The 27914-nt window shown below is 39.0% G+C and overlaps 1 protein-coding gene across 3 annotated transcripts; it reads right to left on the reverse strand.

The window, feature by feature from the left end:
• Positions 1-953: 953 nt before the first annotated feature.
• sbno2a (strawberry notch homolog 2a) lies at positions 954-27881 on the reverse strand. 3 transcript variants are annotated; one of them, XM_060869459.1, is made up of 32 exons: positions 27722-27881; positions 26689-26889; positions 24617-24702; positions 23802-23901; positions 20055-20231; positions 19464-19529; positions 19164-19272; positions 18703-18863; positions 17923-18056; positions 17546-17636; positions 17242-17385; positions 16821-16938; positions 16061-16166; positions 15735-15888; positions 15150-15326; positions 14785-14882; positions 11531-11613; positions 11223-11405; positions 10723-10844; positions 10513-10644; positions 10259-10394; positions 10004-10116; positions 9807-9878; positions 9294-9398; positions 9058-9133; positions 8389-8532; positions 7964-8058; positions 6816-6908; positions 6576-6707; positions 6214-6290; positions 5102-5292; positions 954-4915 (listed from the first exon to the last, which is right to left on the reverse strand). In XM_060869459.1, exons 2-32 carry the CDS (start codon positions 26806-26808, stop codon positions 3633-3635), a joined length of 4878 nt encoding a protein of 1625 aa, XP_060725442.1. In that variant the 5' UTR covers positions 26809-26889; positions 27722-27881; the 3' UTR covers positions 954-3632. The 3 variants fall into 3 exon arrangements, with proteins under 3 accessions (XP_060725442.1, XP_060725435.1, XP_060725451.1); XM_060869452.1 differs by having other exon boundaries at positions 9058-9129; positions 9290-9398; XM_060869468.1 differs by lacking the exon at positions 19464-19529 and having other exon boundaries at positions 9058-9129; positions 9290-9398.
• Between the last annotated feature and the right edge of the window lie 33 nt (positions 27882-27914).

The raw sequence follows: 27914 nt of genomic DNA on the forward strand, positions 1-27914 counted from the left end.
CTCTCTCTCACTCTCTCTCTCTTTCTCTCACTGTGTGTCTCTCACTCTCCTTCTCTATCTCTCTCTCTCTCTCTCTCTGAAGTCATTGAAAAAGTTTACACAGGAGAGGGATTTGGGGTTAAGACTGACAAATGATCTATGTAGTTAAATGTTAATGAAGAAGTGTAAATGTCATTTATGTATAGCACAGCACTGTGGTTTTGTCAGGTTTGTGTTAAAGCAAAACAATTGGTACTAACTAATAAAATTTACTTAAATTGATCAAGGAACTTCCTTTTATTTTAAGTTCTGCACTTAACTGTAAGTCAGCTGTGTTTGATAGTAATCTGACTGCCTTGGATGGCATTTATCTTATTGTCATTATTATTGTTTAGACATCAACTTAACAATACAAAAAATAGTGAAAAAGCATTAAGATTATAATACATCAACACAGATGTGCCCAATATGGTGCAAATTATTTTCAAACGATGGTTGACGGCTGGAACGATGGCTTATTCATGAAACACTCCAACTAGCACTTGTGTGTATTTAAAAAATAAATAAATACTTTTAACAGTGATTTAGACTCATGGTATCTTGAGTCTGTAGCCTAGTGAACCAGAGTTAATGTATCCAATGATAGGGTCTTAAGCACTTTTGTACATGCCAAATGCTGTAAATGTAAACGCAAATAAGAACGTGTTGCTTTAGTTAATATTCTCAGATCTCATCTCGTATAAAGGATTAAATCTGTATCCTTAAACACTTTTTTTTTTTTTACTATTAAAAGGTTCAAACACACCAGAGCGATGGAGCCCAAGCAGCATGTAGTACCTGACAAGAAAAAGAAATAAAACAAACATTTCTATTTATCCAGGAATGACACTTTTTTTTCCCCATCTGTTGCCTTTAATGTTGTAACCCAGACACATTAACACAAAAAAAACACAGACACAGTAGTTGAGGCATGGTTTCAACAAACTCTTTAAACTTTTATTTTGTTTGTTAACAAAATTAATATTGCGATACAATATATTCCTTCTGTTATGTTGTAGAAAACTTTCAGAATGAATCAAAAGGCACAGTTGTTTACAATATGTACATTTCACAACTAAAATAACATAAATATTCAGGTAAAATACAGAAGCCCAAGGAAAAAGTGCTTAAAATAAATTTTAACTGGAAATAACAATAATAATACATACAATCAGTAGCACTTTTAATAAATGTTTTGTATTTTGTTATGAAAGTGTTTGTTTCATGATTTCTTTTAGGCCTTAGACAGGATATAAAAGATTGGGTAGAGAAAGAGGATAGAAATTGGACGAGTTTCTGAGTAACAACAGAGCAAATCTCATCTCTTACACAGTGGGCGAATATCTCAGATTAGAGACACATTGAAAAGGAACCATTTACAATAACATACAGTAAACAGGACAGTGATGACCAAAAAGAACAAGAAACTGACTGTCCAATCAGTGGAGATTTTTTTTTTTGTTTGGGCAGGTTTTACTAATCAATATGCGGGATATCGGAAAGCCATTTCATAGTCTGATAGTTTTGTCTTTTTTTTTTTTTCTTTTTTTTGAAATATTGAAAAACTCAAGTCTAAGAAATACAGTAGTCAGAAATGCAGCACAGTGTTTCACTGCTGTGCATTGCTTAAAAAGATTCCCTAACTTTTCCTGAGATTACACAAGACCAAGCAGGAGACTTTGGTGTGACTGGGATCAATGGCTAAAGCCCAATAAAGAGAGTCTGCACATTTGAATCACTTAGTGTGAAAGAAATGACACAGCGATGCTGGACATGGTGCAAGGCAGTGCAGTAATGTTTGGTGGAGAGTTAAACGAAGCTTTGACTTTTTTCTGTTCGCAAATAGAGAATACATGAAGAAAGGAAGAGAAGACCCGAACAAGACGTTTAAAAGTGTTAAACTACAAGATTATAACCAGGACTATTCACCACTAAAATGTCCCATGAATATAAATAACAATAATTATAGTCATTAGAACAAGAATACAAACATCAAGAACGACGACACCAAAGACAATAAATTGCTTCCATTCCACCTTTACAAGAATATCTTGACCTCATAAGAAACGTATCCTTAGTAATATTTTTTTTCCTTTTTTTTTTTTAAATATAATATTCTTCTGATACATATGAAAAATATTAAAAGAAAATGAGAGCCTAACAAGAATCTTAATCAAGCATCAAGCTCTTATTTAAAAAAAAAAAAAAAAAAAAAAAAAAAAAAAGAAATTCAAGGGGTGAATTTATCTTTATTGCTAAATGTTTTGCTCCCTCAGGAAGGAGACTGAGGTTTGCATGAGGTCCAGTATATTAACTGTTGTAATTGGTTTAGGGAAGAAGAAAAAAATAAAATAAAATAAAAATAAAAAGCTCTTAAGATGACGGAGTTGCCTAATAAATAATTTGGTGTCCAACCCCTAAAGTTTAAAAAAGGTCCTTTAGTTTTTATATTTTAGTTAAATAATAATTGGTCTGGACAGTAATAAGTATACGCTATACCTGAGAAAGTACAAAACGAGCAATAAAGCAAATAGAGTACTTCATGAATCTAGGGATGAAGTTTGTTAGCTTTATTTTCATACCCTAGATATTTCCAGCCATTCATCCCTCTACTCAGGCTCAGGCCCATGGAATTATGGGGGGGAAAAAATTCATGGGTCAATATGTAAAACAGCAGAATTATAAATTTCTAAGTCATTGAGCCCCTCTGGTGAAATAGAGCAGACATCCTCGTAGAGGGAGAAAGATGATGATCGCAATAATAAATAATATGCATTTAATCTGCTTTTATAGAACATACACACATGCACGCGGACACACGCACGCACACACAATATTGTTGACTGCATCTTAATGATACAAAGGCACTGACTGAGCTAAAGGCATTTTCTTCCAGGTCTGGTTCAATTTTCAACAGGAAGCAGGAGTAGGTGTGACAAAAGCCCAGAGGACCTTATAAATAAATATACATCACGTATTTGACATTTCTATAGTATTAAAGGTGCACTGATGAGGGCTTTCCAGGATGTCTACAGTTGTTCTGATAATCCAAACTGATCAGCATTTGTGATGACACGCATTTGGTCGGTAACAAAAAAAAAAAAATAATAAATGGAAAAAGGATGAAATGTGCATCAATCAGAAGAAGCAACAGCAGATGTGTTAAGTAAGGTAATGCTTTGCAACAGAGTTGAGATGATTAAACCATATTCAGTCATAAATTTCCTAGAAATCTGAACTAGTGTAGTGGTCTAAAAATGTTTTAATTGTTGATGTAGGACAAAGACCATGTGGGCCATGTCGAATAAAACCACTCTGATATCATCACCACGCTTGACAACCTCACCTAACCCACGAGCCATAAAACTACCAATGCCAAGCTAATTAATGGACCTTAATTTCAGTGACAGAAGTAATGTTGTTGATGGTGTAAAGAACTACACTATAGCCAGTGGATGAATGATCTGAGGTGGGGGACGGGGACAAATTGAAGGAATAAAAACACCTACTGCAAAATACCTCAGCCAGACATGCTGAGATCACAGTAAAGAAAAGCAACAGTACTGCCATGTGCATGTACAGTGGTGATATAAATTTGCAGGCATTAGTGGCCACTAGGTGGTGTCCCAGTCTGGAGAATTATACTGAATGACTGAGTGGCGGCGGTCCGCTGAACCTCCACGAGCCATTCGATCGAGGCCCTTGTGGGAATCCTGGGCGTCCATGCTGCAGTGGCCGTTGGATAATGAAAGAGGCAGTCGCTCGGACAAAGGCGCAAACAGAGAAGAAGGGGAGATGGAGTCAGAGAGTGAAGGCGGCTGGGGGTCTGATGAGAAGATTGACGAAGTCCCGGGCGTGGAACAAGAAAATGACGGTGAGGGAGGGGCTTGAGGGGTTACCGAGTATGAAGGATGACTGAGGAGGTCAAGGTTAAAACCGAAGTTGTTCTGTGGAGTTACAGAATTCTCGGTTACAGACTGGCTGCTAAGTGACCCCTGCTGAGACTGCGGACCCAGTTTTAAAGAAAGAGGAGCAGGTTCGTTGACTGGCATTTTGTTTTCCCGCACATGTGTATGCAAACTGCGTGCGTGTGTGTGCATCAGTGAGTGTTGATGACCATCCTGCTGTAGATGCTGAGATGGCTGAAGCAAGTGAGGTGGTCGTGACATGGAGTTCACACGCTGTGGAAACTGCTGCACACGAATGCCGTGGTTGGCTAGTGGGTTAATGTCTGGTTTGCTCCCATTGTGTCTCAGAAGCTGTGTGTTGAACTGACTAGAGTTCTGCTGGGGAGTGAGCAAGTGTCCCGGGTTTGCCCTGTTTTGCTGCAGCACGCTCAAAGCTGTGTGCTGCTTCAGTGTGTGGATGGTTTGCAGGGTTTCTATGCTGTTATGGGCCATGTTGTGCTGTAAGGTCGGTCGTCTCTCCCTCTGCTGCTCCTGTGAGATCAGCTCTTCCAGGTGAAACGTCTCGGGGAACTTCAGCCCTCCTTCCCCGGTTCCTCTCCGCATGCCAAAGATGCCGTTCAATCCTGCTACTCCGTTCAGGCTCAGTGTTCCGTTTGCATGAGTCGGTTTTGGCTCAGGGGAGGGGCAGGGGCTGAGAGTGAGGTCCAGCACTTCATCCACAGCATGGCTTTTGGGCAGGGCAGCCTGGATAGGATGTGAGCCTGGGTATGGTGGAGGGTTTGCTAGATGCATAGCAGTGTGACTCAAGTTCTTGTGTCTGTAGAGGAGTTTCTGCTGCTCAAACCTGAGAAGCTCCTGGCGGATGCTCTGTTCCTTTGCACGCTCCTGCGCTTTCAGCTCCTTCTGCTGGCGAGCTCGCTTCACCTCGGCATCCATCTGAGAGAGCTCGCTGCGCACACGCTCCACACAGTTCTCTGGTATCTTTATACCTGAAAAAGAATGAACATAATATTGTAGAATTTAAGCACAGTACAACAATCATGATGTAAAAACCGACCGACACAAAATCTGGAACCATTTTATACGATCACGTCTAATGTGGCTGTATGTATTGTTTGTGCAGTGTAGGTCGTGTGTGTGTGTGTGTGTGTTTTCTCACAATTTATATTACTTACCAACTTGCTTGCTGTTCTGTTTAGTTTTGAGGCGCACAATCTGCAGGATGCTAGAGTTGGTGATGTCAGAGACGACATCTGCGACTCGCTTCCACACTCTTAGCAAAGCCCCACACAGCATGTGATACTGTCGCAGACGCATGCCCAGCCAACACTCCTGACCCTGCTCCACCTGCTTACATTTACCTTTCCTATAAACCCAAACACACACAACATATACATATACGAGTCAAGTCAAACTATGATGGCAATTTAAAAAAAAATTTAATTAGTTAAAAAAAAAAAAGTCAACACTGTCTGACTTCAAAAACTAGAGTTTTAGGTTTGAAACCACAAAGAATATTAACCCCTGAGCTAAACACACACACTATCCTGAAAGTTCTCATATGAAGGAACAACCTTTCTTGTATTTTTCCACCAACCCAGGAGATTTTCCTAACCATCAATAATATTCTAACGCAAGTATGTGCAGCCATAAAATATCCCCTCAAGACACACAAACACCAACAACCACCTCTAAACTGGTCACCTGCTTACAGTTGACTATAGATACAGTATATCGTCGCTGTCAGGCGGAATCCTCGTATCTCCAAAACCGTTATTTTTCAGGAAATTAAAAAAACGCCGTACCTTATCTGCAGTACACAGGGTTTAGTCCGCGTTGCAGTGGATTGTCTTGCGCTAAATTCCTGTCTTCAGACGAGCACCAGAACTAGCGGGGGTCAAGATTTTTTTTTCTTTGAGCCCAGTGTTTTGAAGACATTTACCTCAGAAGACGTGTTGATTCGTTGCGACTCTTCTTGAGGAGAAATATGCCGTGAAGCTCTCCCACGGAGTGAGGAAGAGGTGGACAGTTGAAGTGTCCAATGGAGTTATGAGATTTGCGCTCAAGCTATTTTCAAGACTTTAGATTGGTTAATAACTTGTAAAAATAACAGACCGACGTGGGGACTGTCCAGTAGCATCGATATGTGAAAAAATATGAAATTGACAAAATTTGGACATACGAAGTTTCCGCCCGACAGCGACGATATACAACAATGTGTCTGTCATTATCCTTCTTTCTGAGATGTTTATCCGCTAAAACAACCTTAAAACCTTCTGTTACTCACCAGTTGGCGTGGCTACACTTCTGAAACGAGAAGACAAACTGATTCTCCCAGCAGTCTTTGGCCTCTTCTGGTGTCACCTGTAGTAAAAAACAAAGATGATCACATACCTCCTGACATCCACATGGTGTCACTGTGCACTGTAAAACTGCAGCGCATAGAAGGTGTAGATTTTAGAAGCACACACACAGTATTTCAGACTTAGATTAACAGGAGATCATGACAAGAAGAATATACTACATTGACAGGGAAATCAATGAAATCAATTTTAAGTGTCCTTCCAACTGTTACTTTAAGTATTTAAAATGATGGTGCCCTTGGCAGAAGATATGTGAATAATTGTGTCCTGCTTGTTCATTCCTGACCTTTCTGTATCGCTGCAGCAGATTCTCCAGATTCTCAGGATGGGCCTGCCTACCGATGTTAGGCTTATAGACAACAAGATTACGACCCCTGCCTTGCTCAGCAAGCAACACACACGGCTGGCTCCCTCGTAGCTGGAGACGGACAAAATGACCACCATAAAAACGGAACAAGCCACCAATAATGTAAAGACAGAATAATGTGTATAAAATATAAATGATTATTGTAATAATTCAAAATACCTTGTGAGAAAGATAGAACCCCTCGTATTCCCCAGTTAATGTCTCTGATTTGCGCACGGCATCGGCCCACGGCATCCCCCGATCCACGCTGATCTAAACACAACGAGACAAAAGCATGCCATTTGAAAGTGTCGTGACATACAGCCAAGTACGGTGACTCATACTCAGAATTTGTTCTCTGCGTTTAACCCATCCAAAGTGCACACACACACACACACACCGTGAACACACACCCGGAGCAGTGGGCAGCAATTTATGCCGCAGCGCCCGGGGAGCAGTTGGGGGGGTTCGGTGCATTGCTCAAGGGCACCTCAGTTGTGGCCGGCCCGAGACTCGAACCCACAACCTTAGGGTTAGGAGTCAGACTCTCTAACCATTAGGCCACGACCTCCCCCTGCATTTGCAATTCAATGCAGAATTTTCACTGCCTTAAAAACTTTGCTGAAAGTGTATGGTTGAAATATAAACAGCAAAATGTACACTTATTTCTTAATAATATTTTAACTGGATTGTTTATTATTTAAATTAAAATGGGTTCCCCATTGGAATTTTCACTTAGGCTAACCATTTGTTTAACACTTTTATTGGTCACTGCATAACACCATGTGTGTTATTTCAATGTTAACATGATTTACTATTAATAATATAATATTAATATATATCTATTAATAATAACAATACAGTATCACATTATAAAGATCCTTCTAGGAGCCAATGGGTCTAAACATGGACACGGTGGATTAATTTTAGCTACAAGTGTGGTTTCAAATTTCTGGTAGTATTACAGATATATTTGTTTAGAATGCTGAGCTGGTTTTTTGTGCATGATCTTTAATTAAAACGAGTGAATCCAGGCTTCCCAATCGGAAACCGTTGCGTAAATGTGCACTCGTGCATATCCTGGCAGCTCAAACGGTCCACATTGAATTCAAACACAATTTACATGCTGCATGGAAAACTAAATAGAATTATATTCAGCAACTTATTTTCTGTTGTGTAGTTTTGTATACATATATTTAGCACTATATATTGTATTGTGTCGACATTTGAAATGACATCATTGACATTTTAAGTACAGAAATTCCCAAGTGCTCCACCTGGGTAGGGAAAAAAAGAAAATAAATCAAAATCACATGGTTTATGAGTACCTTATAGAGGATGACCTGGCCTTCTTGGGGGTTCCCAGGAGTCAGGAACACTTCCTGTTTCTCTTCATGAATCTCATCATTACCTGGCGCCAGATCTAATAACACGCACAGATCAAGAAACACACACACAGACTATAATTTTCAGCTCTATATCACTGTTACCCAACACCAGTAACATTTGCTCTCTCTGTATCACACAGTTCAACGGTTTTGCCAGATTAATCCCTGTGATTCAACCCTGTGATCAACTAGCAAAACATTAAAAGGTGCAAGTAATTCAACTCCTCACACACAAACATTTGATTTAGACGACATGAAGCATAAATTGAGTGTGACAAAACAAGCTGCTTGGAATCTGTAATAAAAATGAATGTATTCTAGTGAGCATCTAGACCAAGCCACTGTGTGTAGGATTAACTGCTTACCAAGTATTCCCATGTCATATTTGCCTTCCTTTTTGTCCTTGTCAATCAGGTATTCAAAGTTGTCAATAAAGTACTGGAAGAGAAAGTTCTGCTGGTGCACCTCCAGGCCCAGAATCCGATTCAAGAATTTAGTGATGGTGCAGTCTAGGATATGGGAGAGAGGGGGAGAAAAAAGAAAAAAAAAAACATTTTCATGATTATGCTGGACTGACAAGCCTTTCCAATAAAGTCTGACAGCATCATCCTGGGCAAATACAAAGGCAGTGAAGACAAACTAAACTCCAATGTGGACCTTCATTAAGCTTTAATCCCAGACACCGGCATCTTTAATGTTTAATGCCGTCGTCCACAGAGCTTCCTTCCAGAGAGCATTTTACATTCTAAATGAGGAAGCAATGAAGGACTCTCATTAAAATGCACTGAGAGATATCGTGCAGCATCGTGATCAATTTCACCAGCTTCAGTAGATCATACAAGTTTCAGATTTACCCACTTTAGAGGGTGGGTTTAAAAATGTGGATGGAAAGACAACATAGAAGAAAAAAGAAACTTTCGAATTTCCAGTGTGAACCTGCACAATACCAAACATTTTGACTGAGATTATCTCAAAAAAAAAAAAAAACACCTCTCAAACATCAGAAACGTTCATACGGGGGTGTAAATATTTACCTTTCTCTGTGTTGAGGCCAAAGCGTGGCTCCTTACAGAAAATACCCACGTCAATCATCCCTTTCTTCATTTCTGTCTCGTGCACACACACACACACAGAATAATTAGTTAATTAGTCCGAATAATTAATTAAAAATATGCAGATCTTACACTAAAATCTGCCTAATATTTAGAGAAAACAAGAATAGAATAGAATGAGAAACACTGTAGACTATAAAGGGTAAATTACAACCTTGAAAGAATCTTGCTTCACCCCCTGGATAGCCTTTTGGTGGAGGAACTTTGTTTTCAATGCATCTCAGGATGGCTTTAGTGATTTTATCCAAAGCTTTTGTGCCATACTATATAGAGAAGTCGACAGACAAACTAAATATTAATGCACATTCAGGAAACGTTTAACAATCTTAAAGGCCAAGCCGTTCTGTTTTTACTTACACAAATCGACAGCTATAAATTACATTTACAATTACAGCATTTGGAGAACAAAGGCATAAATTAACTCATTTAATGGACTGCAAATACTCTATGTCAACTATATTAAATTCATAACTAAAATGCATCTAGATGAGCACGAGAAGATGGATTTTTATATACGCTTCAGTATAAATGTTATGTGTATAGCATATTAGACAGAGTTTAAATGTAAAACAGATAATGTTACATCTTTTTAAACTTATCATCCTTAATAAATGTTTATTAAACATTTCAGATGTATTTTGGTGTGTGTGTGTGTGTCTCCATGCTCCTACTTTGTTTTCAAAGTTGTATTTGCTCAGATCTCTGGACTCAGTGGCTCGTCTATCACCATGTGTCAGTGCCCCCTGATATGAATGAGAGAGAGAGAGAGAGAGACCCATGAGCTAGTCTCAAAGATATGCATGATACACTGCATGTGTATGCTTATAAATATATAACAGGGAAAAGTAAGACTGTGGTGTCTAATTACCAAACTCTCCAGGCGCTTGGCCACAATGGAAGCGAAGCGTCTCTCTCCTGCTAACTCTGAGATCAAAAAGATGTACTCTGGAGCCGTTTCCTGGTTAGAGCGATGAGTCCGACCTGTTGGAGCACACACTCACACTTTACTGAACAACATACCCCATTTTTATTCAACCTTGATGAGAGCAAACTTGTGCCATGATGTCCAACAAACACCATGGGAGTCTTTTCTGATTATAGTACTTTCACCACACACACACACCGAATTGCTGGATGGCGCGGTCAGCACTCCATGGCAGCTCTAGTGTCATGTGCACCCTTCTCTTTTTATTCTTCACACGTTTATCTGCCTGTAGAGAAATCCCTGAACTTGCAGCCTCTGAGATGATCGCCACCAACTTTGTGAGGGAGCAAAGAGAAAGAATAAAGCAGTTTTCACATTTATTTTTAAACCGCCAGCACTTATTTTATACGTTAACCTCCAGGAAGTGGCTGCGAGTCACTAAAAGGATTTACCTTTTCACCAGCCATAAAGCGTTCCTTCTCTTTGATGTTCACGTGGTCGATGGTGAATCCTTGTTCAGCACGTGATTCATACTGCACCCTCCCATCCAGCCTCCGCACCACTCGACCCTTGCGACCAGTCATCTACACACACAACCACAATGTAAGTAGGCATTCTCACAGACTTCAGAAAACGTGTCTGTTTTGCAGTCAGGTGCTCACTTCAGACACTTTCTCTGGCCCTCCAAATTGATCAATAAGCTCATCCAATGTGTTAAGAGGAAGCTCCTTTCCCAGCTCTGCTATCTTAGCCAGCAGGCCATGTTTCAACTCCTCCAGTTTTGCTGAGGGCAGAAAAAAAAAATGATTACCCCACACACGCTCTCGCTCTCTCTCTCATTACAGTTTCAGCTAGGAGAAACAGGAAGAGCTGAATCTCTCCTATGTGATTTAGCAGTCTAGACTTAAATTTAACCTCAAATTTAATAATTACACCAAAGCTGTAATGTAGACACTCAAACACACGGTGCTTTATTGCATACATTCTAACACCAGTCGGATTTACATGCCTATAAATGTCATTTACACACTGCATACTTCAAACCCTCCTAGCTAATTGTTTTTGAAACGTTGAAAAACTTTGATACAAGTGTTAGACCACATCTTTACATCCTACAGAAGACTATATACCAGTTCACAATAACTACGGTCCTTTAACCTACCAGTAGGTCCATTGATGTGGTTAACAAAGATGACGTCATCATTGTCTTGCAGTGAATCAGGGGACGAGTTTGAGTCACTATCCATGTCCTCGGAGTCTGAATCTGAACCATCGCTGATCTTAATAACTCCACCCACCTCTACACAGTGCTTTGGAAATTTGGGTGGACGACCTCTCGGTTTTCCTACGGGATCCCAGACAAATGCATAACCTTTTCATACATGTCTAGGTACAGTACACAGACTGATGTTGAACACTCAATAATGTAAGGCTTTAATACTAGACATAGGAGACATAGGAGTTACTCACGCTTTCTTTTATTTCCAGCCGTCTTTTCTCTCTTCGGTTTCTCTAATGGAAAGTGCTTCTGAACCAGAGACTGAAACACACCCCTGGAGACACAACGATTTCAGCATTAATCATTTACAATAAGCTTCCATACTGTAATACCTGAATATTATTATATATATATATTTCGGCTGTGGTAAAGTATCATCATTTAAGTCTCTGTTGAAAAAAACGTGTAGGATTTTCCCGTTATATTGGGTGATGAGGCAAAAAGATAATATTACAATAATTAGATTAAGGTTTAAAATTAGACTGTAAGAAAAGAAAACTATACAGAAGTCAACATTAGCAACAGCTCTGTAATGTCTGCACAATATTGAAACTATACTGTAATATAGCCAATGGACCATTGCGTGATATTAATGGGATTACAGTGATGCCTCGAGATACGAGTTTAATTCGTTCTGTGACTTTGCTCGTATCTCAAAACAATTTTCCCCATTTAAATGAACGGAAATCCCATTAATCCGTTCCAGCTCGCAAAATTCCACTCCAGTTGTTTTATGTGTTTTGAATATGAAAAATGTACAGTACCTGTATATATAAATGACAAATATTGTATAAAAACATACAGGAATAAAAGAGAATGTTAAAAAAATAAACTGGTTTTACTTTACAGAAGATGCGCACAGAGGTTGAGGGAGGAGTAAACAGGAGGAATTTTGTCTCGTACGTACACTTTCGTTCACTTACTCGCTAATGTACACTCTTAATGCTACTTTACACTTAAATGGAACTTGACTAAACTTCACTAAAATTAACGAACTTAAATCAAGCATCGCGTCAGTTCTGGCAGGCGTCAGAGCGTGCATCAGCTGTTAACCAGCTGTCCACGACGCGCACCAATCCGGTTACGACATCCATATTACCCGACCATTTAAATTCCCATTCATAGAGCAGCTCTAGCGCTTCGCTGCTGCTGCGATCTAAACTCCCTCCTCCAACCCCGACTCCACCATGCCGGAACCTGTGTTCGTTGTACCAGTTTACGTCATAAATCTCTATTTATTTAATTATTTATTTATCAATTTATTACTTTCCAAAAACGTGTAAGCGAGCATATCTAATACTATGCATGATTAGTGGTTCTGTTATATGGGGGTCTATTCTATTTTCGCTGCTCTCCCAGCTCTGTCCATGCATGCGGACAGGCGCGTGGATTTTTGTCCAGAACAGAACCATACCTCCAACACTAACTGCATGCATATCATCTAATAAATTCTCTTTTGACAAAGTGGTCCTGACAGAACTGAAATTCTCTTAACTGAACTTAATTGCTACAATTTCTGTTTTCTTTACATTAATTTTGCTTAAATTTTCTTCATCGCTTTTCTCTTCACTTGTTTTTGGCTTTTTTGTCACTCTTTCCTCACTAACATCTGCTGGTCATTTTAATAAAAACCTGTCCGGTCGGCATATCAGATGAGGTGCAGTCGCACAAGTAAAAAATTTTTTTACGGATCCAACACTCAAAACGGATCCGAAAATTACGGATCCGCAGATGGTCTGCACCTCACGCAGCGCCTTTGCGACTCTCCATAGGAAAAGAATGAGTTCCGTTTTATCGACCGTCGTTTGTCGTGTGCAGTGGAAAGGCGGCTTTAACCGAGTGAGATGCGGGAAGCTGAGGCAGGGAAACAGCACACGTGGTTGTTGGGGATCTTTTTTGCGGCGGCGGCTCGGTCGAATCACAGCTCGTATCTCAAAAAATTCGTATGCCAGAGCACTCGTATCTCGAGGCATCACTGTAACGGTTATTTTTTGGTACAGGGACTTAGAATGTAATTTCAATGCCCCAAAATAAAGGTAAAAAAAAAAAACAAGACATCTAACCATTATATTACACCCATAATACAGTATATTTAAACATTTTAACAGAGGATTCTTTTCCATGGTAAATTTATGTTCATAATAATGGGGCAATAAAGACCATAAATAAGGTTTTATAGAAAATGAAATGTCATATCTCATAATTCTGCCTCCCTCTCAGCTCTCTCCTCATTCTTTGTGTTCACTTGTCTGCATAAACAAAATAGTTTACAAGCATAAAATTGTGGCTTGTGGCATTTATGCAACCCAACGTTAGACGTTCTACAGTGAGATCCATCTTTCTCGTAACAGCAGAGACAACGGCCTCTCCATTTGGTCCTGCTATAGATCACGTGACAGAACATAGTCGTGAAATAGCAGCGCGCCACGCACTCATTTTGAATATGTGGAGTGCATCATGCTAATCAAAAAGTAATGACCAGTTCAGCTGCTCATGATGTGTACATGATGAAAAGTGAAACCAAGAAGACTTCACGGTAATTCTTAAAATAACCTCTGATTTATGCACCAGTTAAATTTTATATTGACTATGGCATTAATATAGCCCTTTAAAATGACTAAAGCAGATCGCAGAGTATTTCTACAAGAACTCAACAGCAAGATGAAGAATTTTCTAATCATAATCAGTATTTAAAACACAACAGTGTGAACAACGCATGAGAAAGATGAATTTCTATAGTTGTTCCTATAGTGTTTAATTCCTCTGGCATTACACCAATGGCACATTTTGACACTTTTTATATGTTAATAGAATAGATATTCTTAGTTCTGTAGAACATTCACAAACTACCACTACAGTTAATAGCGGAGAAAGAGAGAGGCTGGTGTTGGAACGTCTGATTATAGCCATCAAAGTTAATAAGATGGAAAAATGCAGCTTTTCATCCACAAGCTCTCCACCCTGAACACTTTCATGTATCTGAAACTATCTCTGACAGCCAAAGTGCTGGCCCTGGAGAGTCCTTCTAAACATGTTAAATGTTTTCTTGAAGAAAACCTCCAGCACTGTGGAGGCTTGTTAAATGGCTTGTTTCTTTATTGGTGTGGTAACGTATTTGGGTCTGTGTTTAGATTTATCATTTGAAAGATTCTTTAATCTTTATACATGTGAAAGAATTCACAAAATAATGGTTTCCAGAATGAATCATTTCAACCCTCAGAACAATAACTGTAAAAATAAACCGTTTTAACTGCTCCCAGTTCCTGTCAGATATGCGATATAAACCTCTTGTTCTTGAAGTCAAGATCCTGGATCATGAGTAATATATAAAAGTTATCAAATCCCTCAATCAAAAGTGAGTATAGAGTCAAGGACAGAGTCAGGGTCAGGAGGAAAGAACAAGCAGCTTTGATTAAGTTACAGACTGAGTTCCCCAGACACTCACTCAGCTGCAGAGACGAATCGGTCTAGATGTCCATCATTCTCATCCAGAACCTCACGAGTGCGGGCCTCACCAGTAGACTGTAGTCCAATCACAATGCACTACACACACACACACACACACAAAGCTATCAAATAAAACCAAGTGAAATCTAAACTAAACTCTCAGTTGACAAGAATTAACAAATTCAATCAGTGCATCATCCCTGCACTGTACGTCAACAAACTCAATTTATCCACACCTAGAGTAAACATGCACTTTACCTACACAATGTAGCTGCCTGATATTTCAAAATAAATAAATAAATAAAATAATAATAATAATAAAAAAACATTCAGGATCGTCATACAATGTTAAATGTGTCTCACCTTGCCACGATTTATCTCAGCCTTTGCGAGCTCCACGAGGCGGCGCACTTTGGCGGCAATACAGAGGTATTTAAAGAAGCGCTGGTGAGAGGACCAAAACTGACCCCAGAGGGACTTACGGGAGACAAGTCCCAGCATATCTGCAGCCCTGGTGAACACTTCCAGAGCTTCAGCCCACTAGTGAAAAGCAGGGATTAAACATAAAGGCAGAACAGTCATCTCATGGTCAAGACATCTTTTTAAAGTAAGTGTAAACTTTGCACTCATAAGCAGGAGATAATCAAACAGACAAAATGAAGTAAAAATAACCAAAAATTAAATTATACATCCTTAGCTACTTTATAGATTACATACAGCTTTAGCAATTTAGTGGAGAAAAATATCATAAAACATCAAATCATGCATTACAGCAAATGGCCTACAGTCTGTAATTGAATATCTACAAAGTGCACCTATATGTTAGGTGTGTCTGAAACAGGCCCTTTAGCACTTTAGGAGTGGTAGTGCGAGGTGAACAAAATAAACTAGTCACAGTGTGCAAGACTGTTCTGTCTGCAGCACAGTCATTTTTACTCAGCCTCTCACCAGACGTGCCGCCTTGTTGTAGACCACCTTGAACTCTTTATCCAGTGTGATTTCCTCGATCCGAAACCTCACGTCAGAAAAGCTGAGCTGCCGGGCTATGTACATGCCACTGACTTTCATATCCATGGCAACTATCTCCATGGCGCCAACACCCCTGTGAACAGCAAGCACGCATTAAAATTGGTGGATTCTCATTTGTCATGACATGCAAATGCAATTTTATCTTTAGAGAGGAGCTCCACCCTGTAACTACTTACTAAATATCTTCATATGATTCAGGTAGCTTGATTTTCAAACAGCTCTTTTGTAAGCTAAGTGGGACTTACCTCTTCTCAATGGCATGTAGGAAGTCCTCAAATGTTTTGAAAGGTGTTCCCTCTCCCCAAATCCCCAACCGGCTCATATAGATCATGTTCTTTGGCTCAGAGGCACCTAGAGAACAAGAGAGAGCAAAGGCAATAGTGAGATCAAGAAATGGCCATGTAGGACTGAAGTTTAAATTCTCTGCTTGAGCAAAAATGATCATTAAAAAAATGGCAGTATTAAAATTTGAAGGGTGCTTTTACGGGTGATACCATAGAGTAAGAACTTCCTGTAACAGAGGCAAGAGGAGGCAGGACACAATGTTTTGTTCTGAATCTAGACGTTGTCGTATCAACCAGACAAAAAGCAAATAATGCTAGATTTATATCTGGCACATAAATAAACTCAAGGGACTTTCTACTAAGAGATTACCTCTGGTTAATGTCTAATGTCATTTTGAAACCCAACTGTTCGTTTTATTTGTGGTTTCAGGAGGAATAGAAAACATTCAATCAACAAACAATCTAAAATTTTTCAAAAATCCAAATTGATTAATAATCTGCTTTGAAATAAGAATTACAATTCTAAATTGGCTCCAAAGGGCTGCAAAAGAACAGCATTTGTCCCATCAGTGGGAGATTAGAAATGTAAAATTTTCAGTGAAGGGAAAATTGGGAAAAACTCGGAAATGAATGTTTATTAGGGAGGTGCAATGACTAGCACTATAAGTTATCATGCATAACCATGTTAGGTGTATAAACATTTAAGAATTGGTCCTCAGACCTGTGGCACTAGCATACACCACCCTGGCGCGGGGCAGCTTATTCTGCAGATCCAGGACAGCTTTGCCCATCTTCGTAGATGTCGCATTTTTGGCTTTATGGCATTCATCAAACACAATCTGAGAGGGTTTAAATGTCAAGGAAAAATACATGTCCCAATTTTGATTAAACACTAAACTCTGCATTACTTTCCTGTACTAATCCAGTACTAACATCCCATTCCTTATCAATCACTAGGAGTGTTTCATTTGTTGTTACCAATAGCAACTTCTTTTTTCTAGACTGGTTCATTTTCCCTTTATTTGCTTTGTTGTAATAGTAAATTAAAACCAAAATATTTGACACTGCTCTTTTGCCAAGACCTATTATCCTAACACTATCATCCTAGAATTACTAGTGTAAAGCACTACTGGAAAGGATACGACTCCGTCAAAGCCAGGTTTACACCAATCCAATATCTGTTTGAGTCGAGTGCGGTGCTGTCCCCCTGCCTGACTCTCCCCGATCAGCGCTGAGTATGTGGCAAACAGGACACCCTCTGAGGTAGCTGTGTCTCCATACTTAATCTGACAAGAAAGTTACATCATATTACATTCACAAGGCACTTTGGCATCCCTAATACAATTGTTTAGTTATGAAAATAAGTACACAATACACTATAGCACTTGTTCAGAACAGGAAAAGAGAATTAGATTAGGCAATAATCTAATAAGAACGACGCTGTACCTTGTTTAAAGCAAACACAGGAATATTTGGGGCATCTATGTCCTTGAGGTCTCTTTCTGCATCATACTTCAGATCATTAGACACACTGAACCTGAAAGAAAAACAATTTAACAAGAACAAAATCAAACATTTTGAGAATTATTTAGAAACATTTCATCAAACATGACGTGCTTGCATTATAATGCCACTGTGATAAATTTAGGAACAGAGATGATTTTAAATTTAATAGCACTGAGCGCTACAGACAATTTTCCCCTCCAATAACTTTTCCAACATGTAGAGAATTAAAATATAAAGGCTTTCTAATGAAAAACGGCCAGGGGAATAAATTATTCTCTTCAGAATAAGATCTTAGATCACTGAAATGACTGCCTTACCACAGGGCTCGCTTCCTTCCTTTTAAGTAGTTCTCCAGTATGATGCCAGCTATAGTGCGACCCTTTCCCACACCCGCTCCATCCCCAATCAGAAAACCTGCCCTCTGGTCATTCTTCAGGATAACCTCATGTTGCTGAAGGGTGAAAAAAACAAAACCGTAATTAATATACAGGAAAGTCCCAATATTTTCTGGAACACAAGCTGATTAAAAATAGGAATATTCATCCGATGAACTAAAAATTGCGTGTAAGTACAAAACGGCAGAAGCCCATCCAAAGAATAACTAAAAATAACAGGGCAACACATTTACAAAGCAAGTCATTATGTGAATTTATTTTTGGATGCTTTTTGGCAAACAAACAGCGTTTAGCTGTCTACAAGCTATGTTTAACAGTAAAAGCAAATCCCTTTAGGGGACTGATGAAGAATGTAGTGAGCAAGCAGCAATACAACTGGTACATTAAATTTTAAATATGCTAAAACATCTGGGCAGGTAAAAAAAAAAAAAAAAAAATGAATAAAACAATGTGCTAGACACTCACACAGACACGGGATTTTGTACAGTGTAAATACGAGTTTTGCTTTTGCAAAAATAAGTTAGTTAATTTGCAGTTTTTTTTAAACGAACTACTTGCACTGCTTGTTAGAACATGCTTGCCCTTTACAATTATATTGGTTAATCACATCACAAGAAAATTTGAGAGACTAAATCATCTGCATTAAACTAAACTAAGGTAGTTCTTGTTGCAAACTAATCTGTATGTGGCTGATCAGTGTACCTGGCAGGCATAAATGATCGCTTCGAGCTGCAGGGCAGAAAGCTGGCCAGTCCGGATAGTGTTTTCTGGGATGGAGAGTGTGTAGCTGATGTCTGGGGGAGGGACACTGGAGAGAGTGCTGGTCTCTACCACAAAGTCTGGATGAGAAATTCCTATAGTAGCTGCAGATACCAGAAGACAATCAGAATATGATGATTAACATAAATTACTGTGCAGGAACAGAACCGGTTTGAGAACAGAACCGGAACAGAACATGTTTATTTTACGTCAAAAATTAATAGAATAATCATATAATATGTGCAGCCTATTCAGGTTTGTTTTGCTATTAGTCATATTAGCTATGACAAAGCTTTTTACATAATTAAAATATGCTACAGTAACAACAGCAGCTTAACATTGAGGACAACAATGAGTTTGAGCATACAAGAATAAAGCTTTACAAGAATAAAGAGTATTCGTACATTTGGACGGCTTGTATTCAGCATAAGTGTCTACGTGGCCAAGTTCTTCTGTCTCTTCCTCATCTGCCTCCTCTTCCTCCTCTGGCGGAGTCTGACTGATTTCAGTGAGCTAGAGCAAGTGGGCAGAGAGAGAGCATGAGAGAGAGAGCGTGTGATAGAGAGAGAGAGAGAGAGAGAGAGAGAGAGAGATAATGAGCAACATCACAGTGAGAAAAGATAGATATTGATCACTTGTAACCTGACATTAAATTCCCTGCTAATCAAAGACAAACTTAAATGAAATGACAATCTCTAAGCTACCTTAAATCCTGTAAATTGTTGGTTGTTCAAGATGGGATTGATATGTAAACCTGGAAACCTGGGTGACTGATGGAGAAATGGATAACATGGAAAACACAAGGACACACAAACTTAATGATGACAAAGACAAAACATGATGAATTGCCACTTGAGTTGGGAGTATGGATTTTTAATTATTTCCAAACTTTTGTACTCTATTGAATTAATAGCGTTAATGAAATGTAATAGGTGTAATGGAAAAGGACTTCAAATTCACAAATGAACAGATTTTTGTTGAAGATTGTAATTAATTAATTAATACGTTTGAGAATTAAAACATTTCAGAGAAAGGCAGAGAATGCATGAATCTGAATCTTCTTGCTTATAAACGCCACACCAGTATGTCACAGCAGTACTGCTACTGACTATAACCACATGTTTGTGCTTGCAATTAAGTTCTATTTACAAAATCTGTCACCAATCTTCATAACGCCATCTGACATTTCATGTCAAATGAAGCTGGATGATGAATAATGCTTGCTTGTGTGTGTGTGTGTGTGTGTGTAAGAGCAGAGAATGTAGAGAACATAGCAGGTGTATGTGAACACTCACCTGTCTCTGGCTATGTCCAGGTGTGTCCCAGAATGCTTGTGTTGAGGCAAAGCCCTCGCTGGTTGTGTGGGACAGGCAATCAATGCTAATGCCAGGAGGGTCAGTATATTCAGTAAGAGACTCAGGGGTAGAAGAGAACAGGGACGTGTTGGACAGGTCATCCATACACGACAGGTCCTGTAAGAAAACAGAAGACAAGGTTGAGTCTAATGCAATGAAGATAAACATGTAGCTAACAAATTGAGACACAAAATACAGACAGAAGAGAAAAGCTGGACTGAACGAAACGAGAAGATCGTGTATTCTTCTTAGAAACTCACTGGTTCATTCAAAAGAACAAACAGATGACTTGGATACAATTCAAAACATTTACTGTAAACCCACCACTGGATATTTCTCCTTCTGGGAATCTAGCAAACCCTTTCACATTCCATATCACTCCATTAAGCTCAAGGGAGCTGCATTAGCTGGAACTGGACCTATTTATTATGAATTTTGTAACTCACAATCTTCCCAAAACCACACTGTTTAGAAATACATTCAAACAAATGTGTGTTTAATATGATACAGATGAACAAACTGACATGATTTAGTTATAAGAAGAAGAAGAAGAAGAAGAAAAGCCTGTGTCAAAAAATGGCCTTTTCCTAGTGATCCACACAAATGCAAACAAAAATGAAATGATAATTTCTGCTGTAAAATCGGCAAGATGAAGGTGGGAAAACATACAGAACCCAGCCCTGTATGTGTGTGTGTATTTGTGTGTTTGTGTGTGGGGTGGGGGGAAATCCGAGACTAAACTGAACTGGAGATGCGTCTGTAAGGAGAAGATAAGGAATTCTCTGGGTTTGATGCTAGCTCTCTTTTCTCCATAGACCGTCTTACACTCCTGCAGCTCCCCAGTAAATGTAAAGCCCTAATCACTAGAGTTTAAGGTTTTACTGACTCATGAATACTTATATTCTAGTGCAAAGGAAAAAACATTTGCTACATTCATAAAAATGATGATGTTACTGTACTGCAATACAAAAAGCCAAACTTCCAGTTACGCACCCTGCTCAGCTGCAAAAGAATGATGGACAGTTTGGCAGAGATGAAAGAAGGCTGACTGACAGCAACATAATAGGCATTTCAGGATGCCAGGGAAGTGCTGATTGCACACAGAGGTCCACAATTAAGCATCCAAACAGAACGACAAAACGAAAGTCTAGAAAAATATTCAAACAAAAGAAGGGTTGGGTTTGGAGATGATTCATACGAAAAAGAATTCTAATCTGCAGCACTACACAAACGTATAAAAGAATTTCGTACAGGCTATCTAGAGCTTTCACACAACATAATACAGATAATGAAGACAAGTGTCACCCTGGCCTCAGTGGATAATCTCACCTGCATACCGACGATTTATACACAAGAACCAATGCTGCGATCAAGACACTCCTGTGATCAAGTCAGAAGACTTATTCACAATCTACTCATACTGAACATCCTGTAAATGCACTTGAACTTTTCTCTTCTTTCCCTGTATGCTTTACAATCAAGGGGTGGCCCAGAAAAGGGATTCATTCTCTTTTGAATCTGTCAAGGTTTCCTCCCTCATAGTGTCACAGGGAGATTTTCCTCACCACTCTCACTTCCGGTTTGCTCATTAGTGACCTAAATCTACAACTAGATTTCTGTAAAAGGGTTTTGTGACAATGCCCATAGTTAAAAAGCACTACACAAACAGAAGGGAACAGAATTTTAAAAAAAATCCCTTTTGCTTAAACAAGACAGCCATCTGTACAAACAAACCAGCGTTTTTAACTGATGACCTAAGAAAAGAAAGTCCTGATATAGCTTTATTAATGCATTTATCATCAAGAATGCAAATAAATAAGGCAGGGTAAAACCTGAACACAAAAACTCATTTGTTTATAAAATCTATACAAAGAAAATATTTTTTATACATATATATATTTACAACAAAAAACTAAAGGAAAAACAAAACACTTGCCTGCCCTCATTGTTTTTTTCCCCCTCAGACGGTTTTGGTTATCAAATTTCTTACACCACCAGAGTTTTGTTGATATAAACTGAAACCAAGCCAAGCTGCAAGGAAAGATGGGACACCTTTTGTGCCAAACAGAAAATCTTAGTGAAGTACTGCGAAAAACATATTTGTTTAGTTTCCATTTAGCCAGAAATGCCATGTTGACTAGTTCTAACCACTAACCTAACTACATGAAGCACTTGACAAGTGAGAATTAAAACGTAAGTTTAATTAAAAATGAAATAAAAATAACCAAAAAACAAAAACCATTTCAGTTAGCCATACACCTCAACAAGTAGCACCATTCATAGTAGATTTCCAACCTCAGCAAAGTGTCTATTCCAAAAGTACAGGCATGACATTACACACAGCTCAAACGGGAAATTAACTCAAAAGCAGAAATAAGACAAACAAAAAAACAAAACCCATGAAATAAATCAAGAAATCCGGTAACTTCCACTAACCACCATGGCCTTGGACATGCAGGATGATTTTTCACATATCTATACTCACAAACAATCTTACTGATCCCTGTCCTAGAACCAGTAGTACAGGTAAGAGTTTCACAATTACACCACAGGGCACAGATAAATATCTGTGTGGCTGTATTTGTATGTGAGCGATAGAAAAAAGGGAGGGGTGGTCTAATTTCAGGAAATGATGCCCTTGTTGGAGTTTCCAGATTACTGGAATTCATACTCTACTTTTTACTAGGAGGTCACCATAGCTTTAAATGGTACTGTAAGAACATATTATGAACTGGTAGCTCCTACAAAAGAAGCTTAAAAAAGCAGTTTCCATGGTGAGACTAGTTTAGGATTTGTTTTAAAAATAATCCAAGCAGTTACCAGTACCAGTGCCGAATCTTAGCTCCTGCTTGTGTGCTCTTCAGGACACTGGGACACCAACATGGCAGCTCTTATTTGATGACTCAGAGCTGATTTAGTCTGCTGACATGCTTTATTAACTCTCACAATACATTTATATACTTTAATCATCATTATCCTCTGTGATGTTCTGAAATAATGACCAATACAGGAAACAAATATCACGCTCAAATGCACAATATACTGACTCACCGAGCTGACCGAGACGCACCTTTAAAATATAGTATGTTGTTTATAGTATATTAAAAGTCTTCTTTTTTATACGTTAATATGTGAAATTGATATGTGGAAAACTTTGCCCACTAATTTTCCTCTTCTGAATATTTTTCAAGAGCAGTAAAGTACTGCATGGTAAACCCAAGGTGTAGAAAGCATATGCATATTACTCAGAAAGAGAACATACCAGCTCAAAATGAAAATAAAAGTGGAAGCCACACCAATTGCAGTTACTACCCTCAAGCAACTGCATAGGAGTTGGTAGTAAAAAGTAAAAAAAAATAAAATAAAGTAGTCTGAGTAAAACAGTGATTCTAAAGCAGCCTTTGTGCTTAAGATGGTAGCTTGTGCGATTGGACTAAATGAACTAAACCACATTTGAACTAAACCACTTTCAAGCTAAAAGGGTCCACTTTTATAAAGCAAAGTAAAAGCAGGTGCACTCAAGTTTCAGACTGATTAGGCTGGAGACAGCCACACTTATGCGATCAAAATGAAAATATCTACTTTTAAATGGTCTATGTAAACGCAGCCATCTAAAGGACACTAGAAGAACGCTCTTAGCATATCAAACAAAAGCCAATGAGGGACTGAGATCAGACTGGAACTTACTGGTTGGAAGTCTCCATTTCTGCCTGATGTGAGGTCAGGGAAATCCACTTCAGCGAATGAGATGAACTCGTCCACAGATGGGGGGTTGACCTGGAACTGCCTGAAAGACCAGAACATTAAATCAAAACCAAGAAACTTATCCACTTTGTTACTTTGTGTCCTGTTAATTAACTTAAAGTAATTACTGTCTCCAAATGTTATTATAAAGACGAGATTTAATCACCTGTCAGGACAAGCCAAACAGAACAGGTCAGGGCTGGCTTAAATGTAATGGGCCTCACAAATGAGATGAACATGTCATCAAAGAAAGTCAGACAATTGCTTTGCTGCAGTGGCAACAGTTTTACAGAGATATGCCTGTTAACTCTACAAGAAACTGTGTTGCTTAGTAAACAATGAAGCATTTCATTTTTATAAGCCTATAGAAAAAGGAGATGAGTCCCTGAAATATCTCAAAAGAAAGAGAACAGCTATCTACTGCACTGAACAAAAGATCTCTATCAGACAGAGGTGCATGCAATTATATGCATGTCTGAGCATGCTCGGTAGCCAAAGCTGAACTCCTTGAACTGCATTGTTAAAGCACCAGAACTCATTAAGTATTACATAGCTGGAACTTCAACTCTAAGTAATATATGAATTCCTCAAGCAACTAAACGTGTGTTTATAGAATCTTAATCGTCAAACTTTAATTCTTTTATCTTCTGCCATCTATATTTGCTGTCTCTGAACTTCCTGGAATTAATTTATCATCTTACATAATGTTTCTTGCTCTGAGAGTGAGAGACAGTTAGAAAAAAGTGTTTGTCAATTACCTCCCAGATTGTTGCATAGGATAGCTGTACTGGTTGTACTGAGGCTGCTGGGGAAATGGCCACGAGTTAGAGGAAAACAGCTGAGTCTGAAGGAGAAAAGGAAACAAACATCACATTTTTCACAGGACACAGTAAGGGAACAGAGAAAAACAACAATGATAACACCTTGTGTAATACAAAAGTTGGAAAGCTGCACCATTTCACAAAACTACAAACTTACCTCTGACTAAACAAGGTGTTAAATTCACCTACTGAATCCCAAAAAGAGGCACATTTACACTTTAAATGTGTGAGATAGGCACTTGGTGTACTAAATAACCACACAAACACTGCACCAAACAGTAAAGTCTTTTAAAGTTACAATGACAATGGTCACTGTATTGCAGTAAGTGTTTTTATTAGTGCAGCATTGTTTACAAAAACTGCAGTGGTGTCTGTAGTGGTTCAAGCTGAATGGCGTTGAAAAGTTTAACAAAGAAAAGACAGAGGAACCGAGAAATAGTTAGGGAAAGAGAAAAGGAAGATAGTCATAACACACTCATTAGTCACATTTCTTTTGTAACAAGTCCAAAACTAAGTCTTCTGCAAACAATGACAAACACTGTTATGAAGCTTGTAATATTGCAGGAATGATGGGATTTCATACTGCATCCTCATGAGCAAATTCAGCCTTGTTTATGAGCACAACAAAACTAACAGCCAGAGCAGGAACCAAACTGTTGTCCCTGATTCTCCTTCATATTCCTGATACTGCACACAAAGTAAGGAATAAAATCATTCTGTGACATTCTGTTCTAGATCATCAACAAGGTGGCTTGATTCAGCATGGCACCATTCCTCATTAAATCTGCCAACAGTTACAATAGGATTTATTAGGGGAAAAAAATAATACATCACACTTTTAAACATTTGTAGTTATGTTATGGAATGTCTGCAAAGTTCATTCTTTTTATGGGTTATGTCCAAAATCTCTCATTTTTCGCTTGTTACAAACTATTGTTGAGTTACAGTTTTACCGGACACTGAAGACGCTTCTACCGCTTATCCGAACTACCTCGGGTCACGGGGAGCCTGTGCCTATCTCAGGCGTCATTGGGCATCAAGGCAGGATACACCCTGGACGGAGTGCCAACCCTTCGCAGGGCACACACACACACTCTCATTCACTCACACACTCCGGACAATTTTCTAGAGATGCCAATCAACCTACCATGCATGTCTTTGGACCGGGGGAGGAAACCGGAGTACCCGGAGGAAACCCCCGAGGCACGGGGAGAACATGCAAACTCCACACACACAAGGTGGAGGCGGGAATCGAACCCCGAACCTGGAGGTGTGAGGCAAACGTGCTAACCACTAAGCCACCGTGCCCCCTCCAGAAAATATTAAACAAACAAAAAAAAACTTCTTTATATCAACTATTAAACATTTTTAAATCTGCCTATGCGGAGCGTCCAGCATACGAGAACTTGTACATGCTGTTATTACAGAAACTGTAACATTTCAGATGTCATGCATTAATCTAAACTTTGCAGTTAAGACCTACTGTGAGAAATAAATACTCCGTGCTTTCTAACCAATCAGAATCAACAATGCTCTGTGGTATAACTAAGGACCAACAACAAAAATTGCAACTACAACATAAAAATAAATACAGAACTCACCTAAATCTCTTTAAATGAAAGAAAATAATCTTTGAATAGCATTCTCCTCTTAGCATGCTACTAATGCTGATATAACTCAATCTTCACATTTATTTAATAAAATATTCCAGCATTTGAACTTTGACATGTTGGCCTTGTGTGATAAAAGACCAGAAACCCCAACAACCAAAACTTACTCAAAGTGTAGGAACCGCAGAAGGCTAATCGGAAATAACAAACCAGGCTGCTATTTAACAAAAAAGTTAAGTAAAGTTTAGCTCAGAGTTGGAGAAATAAAGAACTTTAGTTCATATAATGAGGATTTTGCCCTGAATAGCTTTTGATACCTACCTACCCACCCCCCCAACCCCACCTACAGTGAAACAAGATCATGTGAAGATATAAACAGGGAAAATGGTTTACTGGTACCTCGCCGGCACTGGGGAGTGGAGGACTGGGTGCAATGTATTCGGGGCTCTCCAGCTGAGGGCCCTCTGGGTGCAGGAAGTCCTCCGTGTCCATGACGACAGATGTTGCGAGAATGGGCATCAGGCTCTATGCAGCACCACAGGGACTAAGCTGGCCAGCGTGCCCAATGGAGAGATGCATTTCATCATATTCCAGCCATGTCTAAGGAGAGACAGAAAGAGAAACAGGTCACAAGTGGAAATAGTTCAACAAGCCAATGTTAGGTTATAAAATTGTTCACACCGATGTGAAAACAAATAGCAATCAGCATGATAGATTAAAATTAAATACATTAAAAAATATGGATTTTTTTTATTTATTTATTTTTTTTTAATCTGACATTATCTGTGATTTCGTTTGTAAATTTGTTTTGGACTTGTAGGTTTCATAAGCCTTGACAAACGTGCTAAGAGTTAGATGTTAACCCAGAAACCCCCAACCTTATACCAGCAGTTTAGAACTATTAGCTGGCAGGGTTTAAATGGCTAAGAGTATGGAGGAGAAAAAGGTTAAACATTTAACAGAAATAATATATTCGACGTCCAGACCTACAAGTGTGTTTAGCTTCACAGCAAACTTAAGGCATGTCAAACTAAACACCGATGACTTTATCCGTGGAACATATTTGGCCAAATTCACAATTAATTTGCCTTTTCGCTCACTAGTGCTAGTCAGCGACAACAGGCTAACTTACCTTGTCCAATCCTTAACGAAATGTTACCACAGTTAACTTCACTAGCTATATAAAATACCGGTTTAGCACGAATGTTTGTTTTTATTTTATTCAAAAACGATAGCGTACAACCAGCTTTGTTTGATTCCTTATGCCAATTATCCTGTTTGATTCCGAATTTATTAACAAGGCCAAACCCCTATTGTTTGACCAGCTAGCTGGCTGCCACTAGCAAATTCGTTAGCCTGCTTGCTAACTAAGCTAACGATATGCGCGAGCGTCAATTTTTTTTTCCTCTCGCAGACGTAAAAGCACACTTACCGGATACAGTGAATACTCATTTCCTCGCGATTTTCCTCACCTCGGCGACCGACAGTCCCTAGAATCTGTTTTAGACCGTATGAAATTCCGAAATTAATCCATATTTCTTTCGGCACGGTTGTTTATCTCACTTCCTGGTCAGCGTCGCCATTTTAATTTTAGGAGGAGGGGTGGGGAGTGGGGGGTGGGGGGG

Source organism: Tachysurus vachellii, chromosome 1, assembly GCF_030014155.1.
Source record: "Tachysurus vachellii isolate PV-2020 chromosome 1, HZAU_Pvac_v1, whole genome shotgun sequence".
NCBI lineage: Eukaryota > Metazoa > Chordata > Actinopteri > Siluriformes > Bagridae > Tachysurus > Tachysurus vachellii.

Bases quoted from the DNA above. Each gene is read 5' to 3' on its own strand.
- sbno2a (XM_060869459.1), bottom strand. From the start codon at position 26,808: ATGCCCATTCTCGCAACATCTGTCGTCATGGACACGGAGGACTTCCTG. The intron at 16,167-16,820 runs GTCTGAGGACCA...CTTGTTCTCTAG, and splicing joins GGTGTATGCTAGTGCCACAG to GTGCCTCTGAGCCAAAGAAC. The intron at 8,059-8,388 runs GTAAGCAGTTAA...GCGTGTTATTAG, and splicing joins ATATGACATGGGAATACTTG to ATCTGGCGCCAGGTAATGAT.